At 35.2% G+C, this 14,590-nt stretch overlaps 1 protein-coding gene and 1 long non-coding RNA gene across 2 annotated transcripts; one reads left to right on the top strand and one right to left on the bottom strand.

Moving 5' to 3' along the window:
• Positions 1-768: 768 nt before the first annotated feature.
• Positions 769-6,708, top strand: LOC125275132. Its single transcript, XM_048201826.1, has 9 exons — positions 769-810; positions 971-1,028; positions 3,351-3,412; positions 3,622-3,904; positions 5,287-5,420; positions 5,509-5,541; positions 5,764-6,043; positions 6,202-6,338; positions 6,449-6,708. The coding sequence occupies exons 2-9, from the start codon at positions 1,018-1,020 to the stop codon at positions 6,451-6,453; spliced, it is 945 nt and encodes a 314-aa protein (XP_048057783.1). The 5' UTR covers positions 769-810; positions 971-1,017; the 3' UTR covers positions 6,454-6,708.
• On the bottom strand, positions 6,431-10,070 carry LOC125275139. The gene is made up of 2 exons (XR_007186387.1): positions 10,005-10,070; positions 6,431-6,564 (listed from the first exon to the last, which is right to left on the bottom strand). It is a non-coding gene; the product is annotated as an uncharacterized LOC125275139 (long non-coding RNA).
• Between the last annotated feature and the right edge of the window lie 4,520 nt (positions 10,071-14,590).

Raw genomic sequence — 14,590 nt, 5'->3', positions numbered from 1 at the left:
GCTAAAAATGGCCAAATATATTAAGTGTTTCTATTTAAATGGAGAAAACAAATCACAGAAGTGTGAAATTAAGGTAAATTTCATAAAGAATAATCTCTACCATTGGCATAGTAATAACACTTTCTGGAGATGCACTAATGGAATAAGGTGTTTTTATGTGTGGCATAGCGTTCGGGTATACACATGCATATGGGCCCGGGTGAACTGAACCCCGCAGCGAGGGGACCTGTGAAGGAGGAGGACATCTAAAGGCAAGTATAAACATTTTCTCAGTGTTTATATTAAAAATCTAAACAGTAATTCACATTATGTTTATACTGATGTTATATTGATATAAAATAGGAAAAGCCTATTTATTGTGTTTGTCATAGCTTGAACATTTCTGGCCTCTCCGCTGGATTGCAGGCTGCACTCTTCACAAAGCACAAGATAGTGATGTTATAAATAACACTTTAGCTTCGAGGTGCATATCAAGTACACAGCACAGTCTCCAGGCCCTGAATCAAGGAGTGTATTGGTCTTACATAGTCACGTGATCGATTACAAAAACGAAGCCTCATTTTCTGTTCATTCACGTGGGTGATTCGCTTTGCATATCAGAATGTTTGAATTGCAAAGTAAAGTTTGAACTAGGACTGTCACGATATCAGCTTAGAAAAATGTAAATTCTTATGTAATATGTTCACTTAATGTTGATTTTTCAGATATCAGATAAAACTCATTTGGTTGGGAGGGCCTTAATTCAACAATAAATAGAGCATAATTTCTGAGCACAATATTATTCAACTAGACCCTCTTCAAAGACTGCTGGTATGTATTAATATTCATGTCTATTTTTAATAGCACATTTTTGATTTGACAGCATAATATTTCTCAAATTAATAACATATTTAAAATAATAAATATATCAATTATTTATAAAATATTGTTAATTATATTTATTATACGAACGTATTCTTTTGTTTAAAAGCAGACAACTGCTGAATTGTGAAGGTCTTCTGTGAGGTTGATACATTGATGAATTCCAGGTGAGTTGAATATTTATGCTCTCTGTATAAGGGTAAAAGTATAATTGGAATGGAAAAAAGTGATTTATTGAATACAGTTTTATATCATTTTGGTGTCACTTTCACTAGTGATAAATTTGCAGAACTCTTGGCACAAAACTCTAAACCAATCACAGTTGTAACACAGCTCTTTGTTAAAAAGAAAAGTCTAATAACAACTGTTCTGACATAAAGAAGGCCTTGTTAGTGAAGAAGCTGTTAGTGGTTTTTCTTTGAGAGCATGATATGCAATGGAGGTTTTACTTATAAAATTACATTTTGTTTGGATAATTCAGGGTGTAAAGATATAGTATATAGGAGTCTAGAAGTGTCTTGTTCCACTCACTGCAATCCAACAATGACAAAAGAACATTCAACAAGAATCATTTGTATTGATAATTTGTCTGTAATAATTAAGTTTAAAAGGCTAAAAATAGTGTTTAATGCTAATCATTCTAAATAGCATTAAATAACACTGAACATTTAACGTTTTTCAACATTCTAAAATTACCTTATGTCTGCTTGTAGATTTCATTACAATACCTCAGTTCCTCAAAACAACACTTATCTAAGGAATCTGAAAGGGGAAGACAAAGGGGGAAGTTAATTATTTGTGTCAAAGTAATTGTAATTTGCAATTACTTTAGCACAACAAAATAAAAATGCAATTCCAAAAGAAAGAAACATACAGTCATCACTGTACAGCAACCAAACAGACAGCATGCAACATTGGTACATTTGTTCAAAGATTGTGAATGTAAAACAAAGCAAAAGAGCAAAAAGATAATTATATATGATGTCCACATGAGCTACATCATAATCCGAATTAGGAAATCATAATGCAATATGATTCAATAAAATCATAAATAAATACAATAGAATAAAATGCAAATTAAACAAATAGGTTCTTCAGGTCTAGTATAGTATTCAGGTACAAATGACTATAATGTGTAAATTAATTTTACCTTAACCTAATTCTTTGTGTCTTGAGTTTTAAACTGAGGTGTTTGTTCAACCCTCGTGGAGGAGTTCTAACCAATTAGACATTGTCTTTAATTTGGGGTGTGACTATTTCTCCTTCACATACATAAATCACAGCTCTTATCTTAGTCACGTAGTCTCTTAACTTTCATGCGCTAGCAGAGTAAAATTTAGATGTAACATCAATAAAAAGAGTACAATAGATTTTACACAGACTTGATTCATATATTATTTAAATAAATGCAAAATCATTCACGCACATAACACACCTCCCATCAACCATTCAAAAGTTATAATAATTGCATGAATTGTGTGTGATCTAAGCATAAAAGTCACATATAAGTCTGTCTGGCATTGTTTGGAAAGATCTGATGCAGTTTGATTTGTAAAGGTAGTGTATGTGGTTCTCAGGGTCTGTTTTAAGTCTCTGTCTTGGGGATCAAACAACCTCTGGTGATAACTCATGGTTCTTCCATCTGAAACTCAAGATGTGTCATCTCTTCAACCATTCGTTTCTTGACATCTTAAGAGTTCATTCTATAGTTGGGATCATCTCTCTCAAATGTGAATGGTCTTAATCCCTGCTTAGCTGGACTGGCTGACACCAAAATGATGAGATCTTCGATTTAGGGTCCTGAGTGTTGATTTGGGATTTGGCTACTTTTTACAGTTTGAAGGAGTTATTTATGTCTCATTAGCTCTCGCTTTTTAGTTCCTACATTATACCTGCACTTTATCCAGTTTTCAGAGAAGCTCAAAGCATCAAAAAAAAAAAAAAAAAAAAAACAAACAAGAGAAGAAAAAAACACTACTTTTCATGATTAAGTCTAGAAATGTAAGTTGCCTTGGCATGTGTTATCCAAATTGTGTTGCACAATGATGAATAATTTTTTTATATATTTTTAAACTCTGCCTATTTCTCTTGAATAAATGGCAGCTACCCGCACAAATGTGCACTTATTTTCAGTGTATTTTTGTAACACTTTTGTAAACAAAATGCACCTCTAATAACCATTTATTTCTATATAAAATTAAAAAAAATATATATTTGAAAAAACACATTTTAGATCATTTTTAGTTAAGTTATATATAAAGTTTAATTAAGTTACATAAAAAGTATATAAGGTAAAAAGTACAAAATCCAAAGAACGGAGGCAGGTTAGTCACATTACACTGACTTCAAGTCATGGAGTTCTTCTATACTATTTTATCATTACGATAGCAAAATGTTTCTATGTTTCTTTGTTTATATGAGAATGAGAAATTGAAAATTATTCCTTCATATGCTGAGATGAGGTGATGTGTTGTTGTGTCTTATATCAGGATGGCGATACGTGTGATTGTGTTTCTAACACTTACTGGACTGTGCGTCGCTGATTCCAAAGGTATGTTTAAAATAATACAAGTAAAAATGCCTGGATTTAAAAATCTGTAACCATTGTGTATTATTATATATCAGTCAGAATAATTTATTAAAATTATAGGCTCAAATATGGTCATTGAAAACTTGTGATTTATTTATTTATTTATATTTATTTGTATTACTTTGAACCTGTCTTATCGTTTTTTATCGATTTCATATCATATTGAACAGGGAATCTTGCTCTCAATGCCATGGCTCTGCAGTCCTCCTTAGGCCACTCACAGGGAGATGCTCAACATGCAGTAGATGGAAAAAGAGACTCAAATTACGCGAAGGAATCATGCACTCAGACTAAATCTGAGTTTAATCCATGGTGGAGAGTTGACCTTGGAAATGTCTACAGAATAAGCAACGTTACCATCACTAATCGTGGAGACTGTTGCAAAGAGCGGCTTAAAGGAGCTCAGATTCGTGTTGGTAACAGTCTGGCCAACAACGGAAACAACAATGAGCTGTAAGAAATTTAGTTGTTCTGTCATCTTCCCATGTTTATCATGTTCAGTCTGGTTTAATAAAACAAAATTGAACCTCCTCCACAAACCAACCACTCAGAGAGCCACAGCCATGGAGATGTACTTTACTTGAACATATTTTATTCAGACTGTGGTTAGACATTTTTAAGGTTAGACCACTGTTTTTTGTATAAATGCAATATAAAACAACAATTATTTGTATAGGTTGTTTGCACATGACGTCATGGAGCGGCGCGAAATGCAGTTGGAGGGCAGTAAGTAATTTTCTACATAGGGAAGCACTATGAAATGCCTATGTTTTGCGTCGTTTATGGTTGCTCTAATTGATCAAACCAAGAAACCATAAGGAGCCTTTATCGTGTACCAAACGTTGTTGCTCATCAGGGGGAAAAATACAAGAAATTGACTGAAAAACGCAGGAAAAAGTGGCTTTTAATCCTGCGTCTGCAATCAGGTGTGGCTGAGTCGGATAATGCTTGTGTGTGCAATATGACTTGCATGTCCAACCACTAACAAAAAAGTACTATTCCTCCATAGATTTGTATGATTTCATTTGTTTTCTATAAGGATGTCGTGTCCAGTTGCATAAAGCACCTTAACTGTAATTTTCCTCAGTATAACATGTTTTGAAAAACTTCTTCTTCTTCTTTTGAAAAAAGTCTTACACAGAGTGAGCAGGTTCGAACCAAGTCTTCTTATGAGACATGATCGACCGCTTCATATGATAAACATCTTAATTTAAGCATTTATTCACATAAACACTGATAACAAATAACGTGTCCATGGCAACAATAGAAATTTATAACAGCAAAACCTGGATCGCTGTTGTGAAACACTTAACGGTTTCACTTAGAGAACTGTTTAAGGTATTATATCAAGATTATATAGACATGTAATATAGAAATTCCCATAATTATATAGACATTCCCATAGGTAAGGGGAAGTCACGCCTTAAGTTTCATACTTGAGGGAAAAACCTGGTGCTTTACGCAACTGGGCACTGGAGAAGTTGCATCTCAATGACGGGCAAATATACCAATTCAGTATAAAAATCGCTCTTCTTTATAATGTAAGGATCAAGTCCAACATATGTTGTGATTTTCTGTTTATACCTCTCTTGAAATAGTGTCTAAACCAATACATTATGGACTTTCCTCGATCTTGTCCTTTCTACTTTTCACTTCCTGCCCTCTATCTGAATTTTGAGCGTCATCAGAATCACGTGATTGCAAACAAGCTATTGTGAAGAGTGCTGTACAAAACCATTTGATTTCAGTACAGATTAAATGAATTTGTTAGACATGTGCAATGTGTTGTGAGGCCTCTGGTTTTCATTTTAACACTGTTCTTTATGTATTTGCAGGGTTGCAACTGTTCTCACTGTTCTTAATGGCACAGAAACATTTTCATTTGAGTCTGTTAATGGCCGATATGTCAACATTTTTTTACCTGGGAATGATGAAATCCTTACTCTCTGTGAAGTCGAGGTGTCTGCAGGTAAGGAATGGAGAGAGAAGAAACTCTGTGATATAATTTGTTTATTTACTTATTAATGTGTATATAACTGATATTATTTTATTAACAGAAAACGACATACCATCATACCTTTGTAGTCCAAGTAAGTGTTCTCTGTTATACAGCGTTACTATTGATGACGGTCATTATCTGGAAATATCAGACCTCAGAATGTCACAACTGACCAATCAGAATCAAGTATTCCAGAGAGCCGTGTAATCCTTTGGATTAAATATTTTAGCATTATTTTGCCCATTATATTGGAATTATACTTTAGCACATTAAAGTAAAAAAAAGTTATTGTTTATTATTTTATGTTAAACAGGGAATCTTGCTGTTGGAGGCAAAGCTAACCAGTCTTCCACATACAGTACAAATGGACCTCAATATGCTATTGATGGCAACAGGAATCCAATTTTCAGTCGTGGGTCATGCACATTTACTAATTGGGAAAAGGAGCCCTGGTGGAGACTTGACTTATTGGATGTCTACAAGGTAACCAGGGTTAGCATCACTAATCGTGGAGATAGTTCTCCAGAGAGAATAAATGGTGCTCAGATCCGTATCGGCAAAAGCCTGGAAAATAATGGCAACAATAATGAGCTGTAAGTATTTTCTCTCTTAATGCTTACACAAATGGTTAGAATATGAGTAAATAAGATTACTTTGAATAAATCATGCCTTCGACAGAAGTATATTTAATATTCTTCATGGCGTTTTGATACGCCCCTCTCTATTTCTCTGTTACTGTGTTTCTTCACAGGGCTGCGACTGTTGTGACCATCCCAGCTGGAGAGACACAAACATTTGAGTTTAATCCTATTAAGGGACGATATGTCAACATTTTTGTTCCTGGGCGCTATGAATATCTCACACTGTGTGAAGTTGAGGTGTTTTCAGGTGAGTGATAAAGGGAGAGAGACATGATGTGTAGACATTTGTACTATATGTACTATTTATACTATGTGTATGTTCCCTTAATGATTGTTTTGTTCTGTTTTCATTGCCAGATTAAGTGGAATGAGATGATGTTACACCACAGTCCACTGATCCTATAAGCAAAATACCAAACTACTGTTTTCTGAGCAATACTAATATTGCACTTTTTTCATTGTTTTCATTTTACCTGTGCACCTTTTATTCCTAAAATAAAAGATAAGTTTCAGTGCACATTCAGTAAAGGGATGAAATGGTTTTTAAAATGCACCTATCTTTTACCTATCTTTGTTTATCTTTGCTTTCTACATGAATAAATTACTACAGCATTGCATGATGTTGTATTTCATGTTTCTGGATCAAAAAAGCCTCATTTAGACATTTAAAATGAGGAGGAGGTGTAGTGTTACATAGCTACCCATCTAGAGTTGAGGAGCTGGAAGCAAAGCAAAGAATAAAAAAATTCAAAAAAAGAGAAAGAAAAGGAAAACAGAGAACGAGGATGTCCAACCTTCTGTCTCAGAATCAACAACACAACCACCAATTTGACCAATATTAACTTTAAATTTTCTGTTATGAAGAGTAAAAAAGGCACAAAATTAACAAAAACCATATCACAAATATCAATATCAAAAAGAATAATAATGAAAATACAGGCTATAACTTCAGGGAAGAGCCTGGCCGAAATAACACACAAAACAAAAAACGAACTAACCCAGAAATCTCTCTAAATAACCTGGAGAAAGATAATCCAGAAAAATAAATGACATAAATCTTCCCTCTCTCCCTGTAACCGTAAACAGGAGAACATCAGGATTACAAACAAATATGGCACACTCCACTTACATTCCCCAAACAAGAACTGCATTGTCCAGAACAAGCAACTGAATTGTCCAGGATTCATTTGTCATTCAGTTTAAGTCATTCAATTCGTAAGCACATAACACAAGACTTATCTTTAAAAATATAAATGAGACTTTATTGATTATTTGGTAGCACTTTATTTTACAGTACGTGTACTTTCATGGTACATATATAGTAATTATGTTGTACATATAGGTGTACAAGAGTGGTAACACAAGGTACTTACCTGACATGTATGTACATGGGAACTAATAAGAAACACTGCTATACTTTCCAATGGTACATACATGGTAACTACTTTGTACCTATAGACAAGTGTTAGGTAATAACAGGTGCTTACTTATAGTGTCCGTATTACCCACAGTTGTCCGTAAGTACTACTGAGTTACCATGTACATATTGTTAGTAAGTACAGTAATGTGTCTGTTAGTTACCATATACGGACACTATAAGTAAGCACCTGTTATTACCCGACACTTGTCTATAGGTACAAAGTAGTTACCATGTATGTACCATTGGAAAGTACAGCAGTGTTTCTTATTCGTTTCCATGTACATACATATCAGGTAAGTACCTTGTGTTACCACTCTTTTACCTGTATGTACAGCATAATTACTACATATGTACCAGGAAAGTACACGTACTGTAAAATAAAGTGCTACCGATTATTTTAACACAAACTAAAATCTAGCAAACACACACACATTCATACCAGTTGCAGAAAGAAAGGAAGTGAAGAAAGAATGAGTTTTAAGAGAGTGAAATGATGAAATCCCAAATAAGTTTCTAACAATATATGTACTTCATAAGACCTGATCTGAACAAACCATCAATCATTAATTTAACCCTTCTATCGCGTCTTAGGCGGAGTTATTAGAATTTATATCAATGCACCAGTTCAGCTATAGAATCTGGAGGTATACTTGCGTTCAACGTTTGTGTCTTTAGATGGGGATTCCCTTTGTCAGTGTCTTTGGCTTGGAGAAGGGTGTCATTCTGATTTGCTGGTGGAGTGGAGTGGAGTCTCCCTCATGGCTGAAGTTAGAAGTTTTGAGGCGGGCAAAAAACGTAGAGTCGTTGATTACACTTTCCAGCAAAGCTTAACTTAGAACATGAGACTCAAGAACGGAAGCTAAGTAAAAGAAAGAAATGTGACATGAGAGTAGTTGGATGGCTTGAATGAAGTTGTTAACTTATTTTCATCTGATCTCGATCTGCCTTTGTCTTGTCTTCATTGTCTTGTCGTCTTGTCTGTCTTATCTTCGTGTACTGAATTTTTAAACTGAGGTGTTTGTCCAACCTCTTTGAGGAGTTCTGATCAACTAGGCATCGTCTTTGTTACAGAGGTGGCTTTTCTCCACCTCTGATCATAAATTATCTCCGGGTCTCTTAACTTTTCTGCTATTAGCAGAGTACAATTTAGACATGATTTATATGAAAATAATTTTAAATTTAAGTTATGAACAGAGATTTACACTCATACCAAACAAGGCACACTTTCAGTCAACCATTCAAAAGTTACAACAATTACATGAATTGTGAGTGATCTGAGCACAATAGTCACAAGTATAGGTTTTAGACATGATGTAGAATTATGCAGTTGAACAATGTTTAATTACAAGTCTGTTTAGAATTGTTTTGGATGACTCTGTAGATTTCAACTCTGTGTCACTCAGAAGGCGGCAGCCTGTTTTGTATCTACATTTCAGGGATCAAACAACCTCTGCCGTTGTCTTGGTGGGGCTCGAGCTGTGTCCTCTTCACACCAATCTGTCTTTTATAAACTGCTTAAAGTTGGCATCATCTTCCTCCACTAGACTAATCTTTTGCAAGACCATAAAATACTTAGCTGGGGGTTTTATAGACTGAATGGAGTCGCAGATTCTCTGATTTTGGGTTCAGCGTGTTGATTTGGGATTGAGATGAGTTTTGTATGGAGTTATGTTTGAACAAATCATCTGGAAGACTCATTTGTGTTTGTTCGTCCTACACTGATGTTGTTGGCATAAGTTACTAAGCACCTCGTTGTGTTGTGTGGTATAAGCGCTAAGACAAGACAACGACAGATGACAAGAAAACGTGTAGTGTGAGCACCATGGTGATTCATGGAGTGTCATAGTTCTGTAGTGTAAGCTTGCCTTACAGTCACTATGCTCTCGTCTTTTATAAGTAAACCCACATAAAGAATATGACATGGGTAACACTGCCCTCTAGTGGGACATTGCTGTTATAGCTTCAATAAAGACAGATAATTACTTCAATATGTAATATATAAACTGCTTAATTCATATGGATTTGTTTTTTACAACGTCTTTATGAACTTTTTGGTAACGCTTTAGATAATTAGTAATTACGAAGAATTTACAGCATAACTTTCAATAATTATAGTGTAACTATACAGTAAGTACATGTAAGTATAGGGAACAATATGTAAAGTATTGGGAATAAAGGGGTAACAACCAGGAAAATAACAAATTATTTATACTGTAAGTATTTTAGAACTAAGGGGTACTTATACTGTTATGATAGACAACAATCTTACATTTGGGAGCAATTTAGTGAGAAAGTGCACTGACTAAGTTGTTTCAAGGCAGGTAGAAAGAACTATTGCAATCTTTTTTAATACATGGGGAAATATGCTTTTGTTTCATGTAGTTACAGGGTTAGTTACCGTAAATTAAAGTGGAGCTTATTACACTCTTATTTCATGCAGTTACAGGGTAAGCATGACATTGCGGGCCGTAAATTAAATCATTTTCATTTTACCTGTGCACCTTTTATTCTTAAGATAAAAGATAAGTTTCAGTGCACATTAAGTAAAGGAATGAAATGGTTTTAAAATGCACCTGATTCTTAACCCCAGTTTGATCCAGGGGGCTGTGCATTTACACACTATTGTTTATCTTTGCTTTCTACATGAATAAATTACTTCAGCATTGCATGTTGTATTTCATGTTTCTGGATCAAAATGGCTCATTTGGATATTTACAATGAGGAGGAGGTGTAGTGTTACATATCTACCCATCGAGGGTCGAGGAGCTTGTAGTCTCAGGCTCAGGTGTCACGCCTATGGACTGCTGGCTGAACATCTGATGCATATGACACACTTATCTGGAAACACTTCAGGAGTTTCAATGTCATCATCTGATTGGTTTCTACAGGATGTCCAGGAGATGCGTGTGTCGCATTCTTTAATGGCCCGTTTGAATGCTGTGATGCCAAACCCCTCGTAGAAGAAGAAAAGCACTTACCAGGATCAACTAAACGCTGGATTTTAAAAAGTATGTGAAGTTTGCTCAAGGGTCTCACCTCAGTCATGGTATTGAGGGTGGGGAGAGTGCTGGATATTCACTCCCCTCACCGACAATCCCTGCTGGACCTGAGACTCGAACCCATGACCTTTGGGTTACAAGTCCGACACTCTATCCATTAGGCCACGACTGCCCCGTATGAGAATGAGGATGTCCAACCTTCTATCCAAGAATCAACAACTCAACCATCAATTAGTAAAACAATGCACAAAAGTAACAATAACCATAACAGAAATATCAATATCAAAAATAATAATAATGAAAATAGGGGTGATAGCTTCAGGGAAGAGCCTGGCCAGAATCTCAGAAATCTCTCTAAATGACCTGGAGAAAGATAATCCAGAAAAATAATTTACATAACTCTGCCCTCTCTCCCTGTTTAACTATAAATCAGGAAAATCAGGATTACAAACAAAAACTGCACCCTCCCCTTACATTCCCCAAAATAAGAGAGAAATAACCCCATATAATATAATTTACATTTGTTATTTCCTACACTAGTTTTAACATTAATTGCAGGACATTTAATGAAAATGCAATTGCAAGTGTCTTAACTGTGAGTATGCAATTAAGAAAAATAACATTTAAATGATCATTTTGCTACAATTTTTGCTTGAACATGTTAAACGTATATAATAATTTCTGTAATTCATTTTCATTTTGCAACTTATGAAGCATTAAAATATATGCTTAAATGATATGCTATAACTAATGTATACGAAATAGCAAATGTAAATTATATTATTGAATTTGCACATATGTTATGAAAGATGTAAATTTAAATACAGAAATACATTGCCATTTTACATATTGCATTGCCATTTTGCATATTACATTTTAAAAATGAATATTGCTACAAATAAGCTTCCATACTTGAATACCAATGAATGATAAAGGATGTTAATGAATACAATGAATGCAATGAATGATAAAGGAATAATGTCCGTAAGATGCATAAAATACAAATGATTAAGTTGGGTGTGGCTATGGAAGAGTTAGGTTGCGTTCTGTGTTTTTACTTTACTTTGTTGTACTCTTTCATGAGCTACTTATATTCAGCCACATTCAGGATACAGTGAAGTCAGGAAAAAAAAAAAAATAATAATCCCAAAATCCATGAGCAGTGACAGAACCAAGACAATTAAAGGTAATAATAATTGTAATAACAAACAAACAAACAAAATACTTAATACAGCTTTTCGTTACTAAAACGGTCTTTAAATTTTGAAGGAGGAGTGAATTGCATGTCCAAAGTCTCGAAGAGGCTTCATAGTTTACATTGTGTCAATGTTATGTTTACTGACCGCTATCTTTCTTCCTTTTTTAAAGTAAACATGACGAAAAAGTACATTAATTTGCATGAATGAAAGAGTACTGTTACATTAAGCACACATCCTTTTCATACAGATATGACAAAACTACACAACAACATTTGAATATTTTTTCCTTTTATACCAGGAAAATGTTGTGATATGAGAACATAAATAATTATATTATTACTTTAAAATTGAAATGTTAGCAGAAAAATTACATTGATTAGTAAATGGTACTGAACAGTATCTGAAATTCAACTCAAATGACATGCTGGGAAATCCACCGTCCAGTTTCAGATGTCAATAAAAATGATTCATATTATCCCAACTCAAAAGCATGATACGTTAACTTCCATTTGTAATTTGAAGTTAATTAAATACAATAAAATCAAACGTCACAACTCTTTTTTTTTTACTTTTTTTTTTAAATGCAATGTCATTATTCAAGTCAAGTCACCTTTATTTATATAGCGCTTTTTACAATGCAGATTGTGTCAAAGCAGCTTTACAGTGATAGAGGGAACATAATTTGGCTGTACAGCAGCTCTAGAAGAAAATGGTGTCATTGTCCTGCTTAAGTATATTCGGTATTGATTCATTCCATTGTAAAAATCATTAGTTATTAATTTAGTTCATTTATCTATACAGCAGCTCTGGAGATGTGATGCAAGCCAGAGGCAACAGTAGCAAGGAACCCAAACTCCATCAGGTAACAAAAAACCTTGGGAGAAACCAGGCTCAGTCTAGGGGATATGGTATGGAAGCGGTTTGTTGGGGATCTGTGTCGTCATGTCGATGAGGCCTTCACACACACACACACACACATTTACACTGAGTACACACTGATCACAAGATAATCACGCATAAAGTGTTTGATTACACCATGCGAATTTCAAACAGCAAACATCAGTTTGTAGTAGTAAATGAAGAGAGGTCATATCGATCACAAGTTCAATATGGAGTACTGCAAGGCTCAGTACTAGGACCGTTGCTTTTCACTCTGTACATGCTACCCTTGGGAGATATCATTAGGAAGCATGCCGTTAGTTTTCATTGTTATGCTGATGATACTATATTTCTATATTTCTTCGCGCCCTGACGAAACTGCTTTCCTGCTTTCCTAGTTGGTGGACTGTTTTGTTTGCTGATCATTCGTTGTGCGCTTGGCTTGCAACCACCAAGTGTGACAAAAATAAGACTAAAAACTAAATTTAGTGAAGTTCACAACGTAATTTCGGGAGGAGTGAACCCATCTAATCTTTCAATTAGTGAAACTCAAACATAATCTCAAGAGGAGGGAACCCTAATCTTTCAATTAGTGAAACTCAAACATAATCTCAAGAGGAGGGAACCCTAATCTTTCAATTAAATCCAGAGCATATAAGCAGCTACTCACCCTGCTCTGGCATCAGTTATTTCGATATCCCTCCACCTCCCCAACTCCACCACATAAATTAGGCATCTCATCTATCGTACTCCTCTTCCAGGCACTAGTAGTCCCTGGGGGGTATATCCAAGCTCGAGTTGAAGCTGCTTCCTCGAGCCCCTCCACAGCGGACAGCAAGCCAAATACGCTTAACCTTATTATCTTAAAGATTTTATGAGGAAACGAACTCGTGAACTCAATAGAAATGAAACAACCCTGTTTACACTGAGTACACACCGATCACAAGATGATCACACATAAAGTGTTTGATTACACCATGCGAATTTCAAACAGCAAAACATGGCACTAGATATCTTAAGGTCAAGTGTTTAGTTCAAAATGAACAAGGAATAGATGAACTGATGAAATGTCTAACTTGAACACACATTGGATAAAAGCATCTGTGATCTGTGAATTGTTCCAATGTGGATACAGGGTAATATCATGCATTCCAGCACTCACTTGTTTTCATTCACAGATTAAGCTATTGAAAGAGATGCTTCCAGAGGTCATACATCGTATAGATTTTAAAATCTTGCTAATTACTTATAAAGCACTAAATGGTTTAGCTTCCCAGTACCTGAGCGAGCTCTTAACGCATTATAGTCATTCACGTCCATTGCGATCTCAGAATTCAGGCCAGCTGATAATACCTAGAATATCAAAATCCACCGCAGGCGGTAGATCCTTCTCCTATTTGACACCTAAACTCTGGAACAATCTTCCTAGCATTGTTCGGGAAGCAGACACACTCTGTCAGTTTAAATCTAGACTAAAATCACATCTCTTTAACCTGGCATACACATAACACATTATCAATTTATATTTTCAAATCCGTTAAAGGATTATTAGGCTGCATAAATTAGGTCAGCCGGAACTGGGAACACTTCCTATAACACCAGATGTACTCGTTACATCAGAAGAAGAATGGCATCTACGCTAATATTAGTCTTTCTGTTTATCCTAAGGTTTACCGTAGTCAACCGGATCCGGGTGAGACCAAGGACCTGCGCCTTGACACGACCACAACGCAGCCCTGAAGTATCAGCAGAGATCGAGTCAACTAGATCATCCATTGTGAAGGCCTCATCGACAGTGCTTTGATCTGCCTGCATTGACACTATTCTTTAAGAGCTGCTGTGCTGCCAAAATAATGTACCAGTTATCAATGTAAAGCTGCTTTGACACAATCTACATTGTAAAGAGCTCTATATAAATAAAGATGACTTGACTTGACTTCACTGGACTATATTAGTAGACTAATGTAGAGAATAGTGAATGAGGGTAGGGGGTGATTTTGAA

This window comes from Megalobrama amblycephala, linkage group LG9, assembly GCF_018812025.1.
Source record: "Megalobrama amblycephala isolate DHTTF-2021 linkage group LG9, ASM1881202v1, whole genome shotgun sequence".
In the NCBI taxonomy this organism is placed as follows: domain Eukaryota; kingdom Metazoa; phylum Chordata; class Actinopteri; order Cypriniformes; family Xenocyprididae; genus Megalobrama; species Megalobrama amblycephala.
Note: the sequence above shows the minus strand (reverse complement) of the source record. Positions and strands in the feature narration are given on the sequence as shown.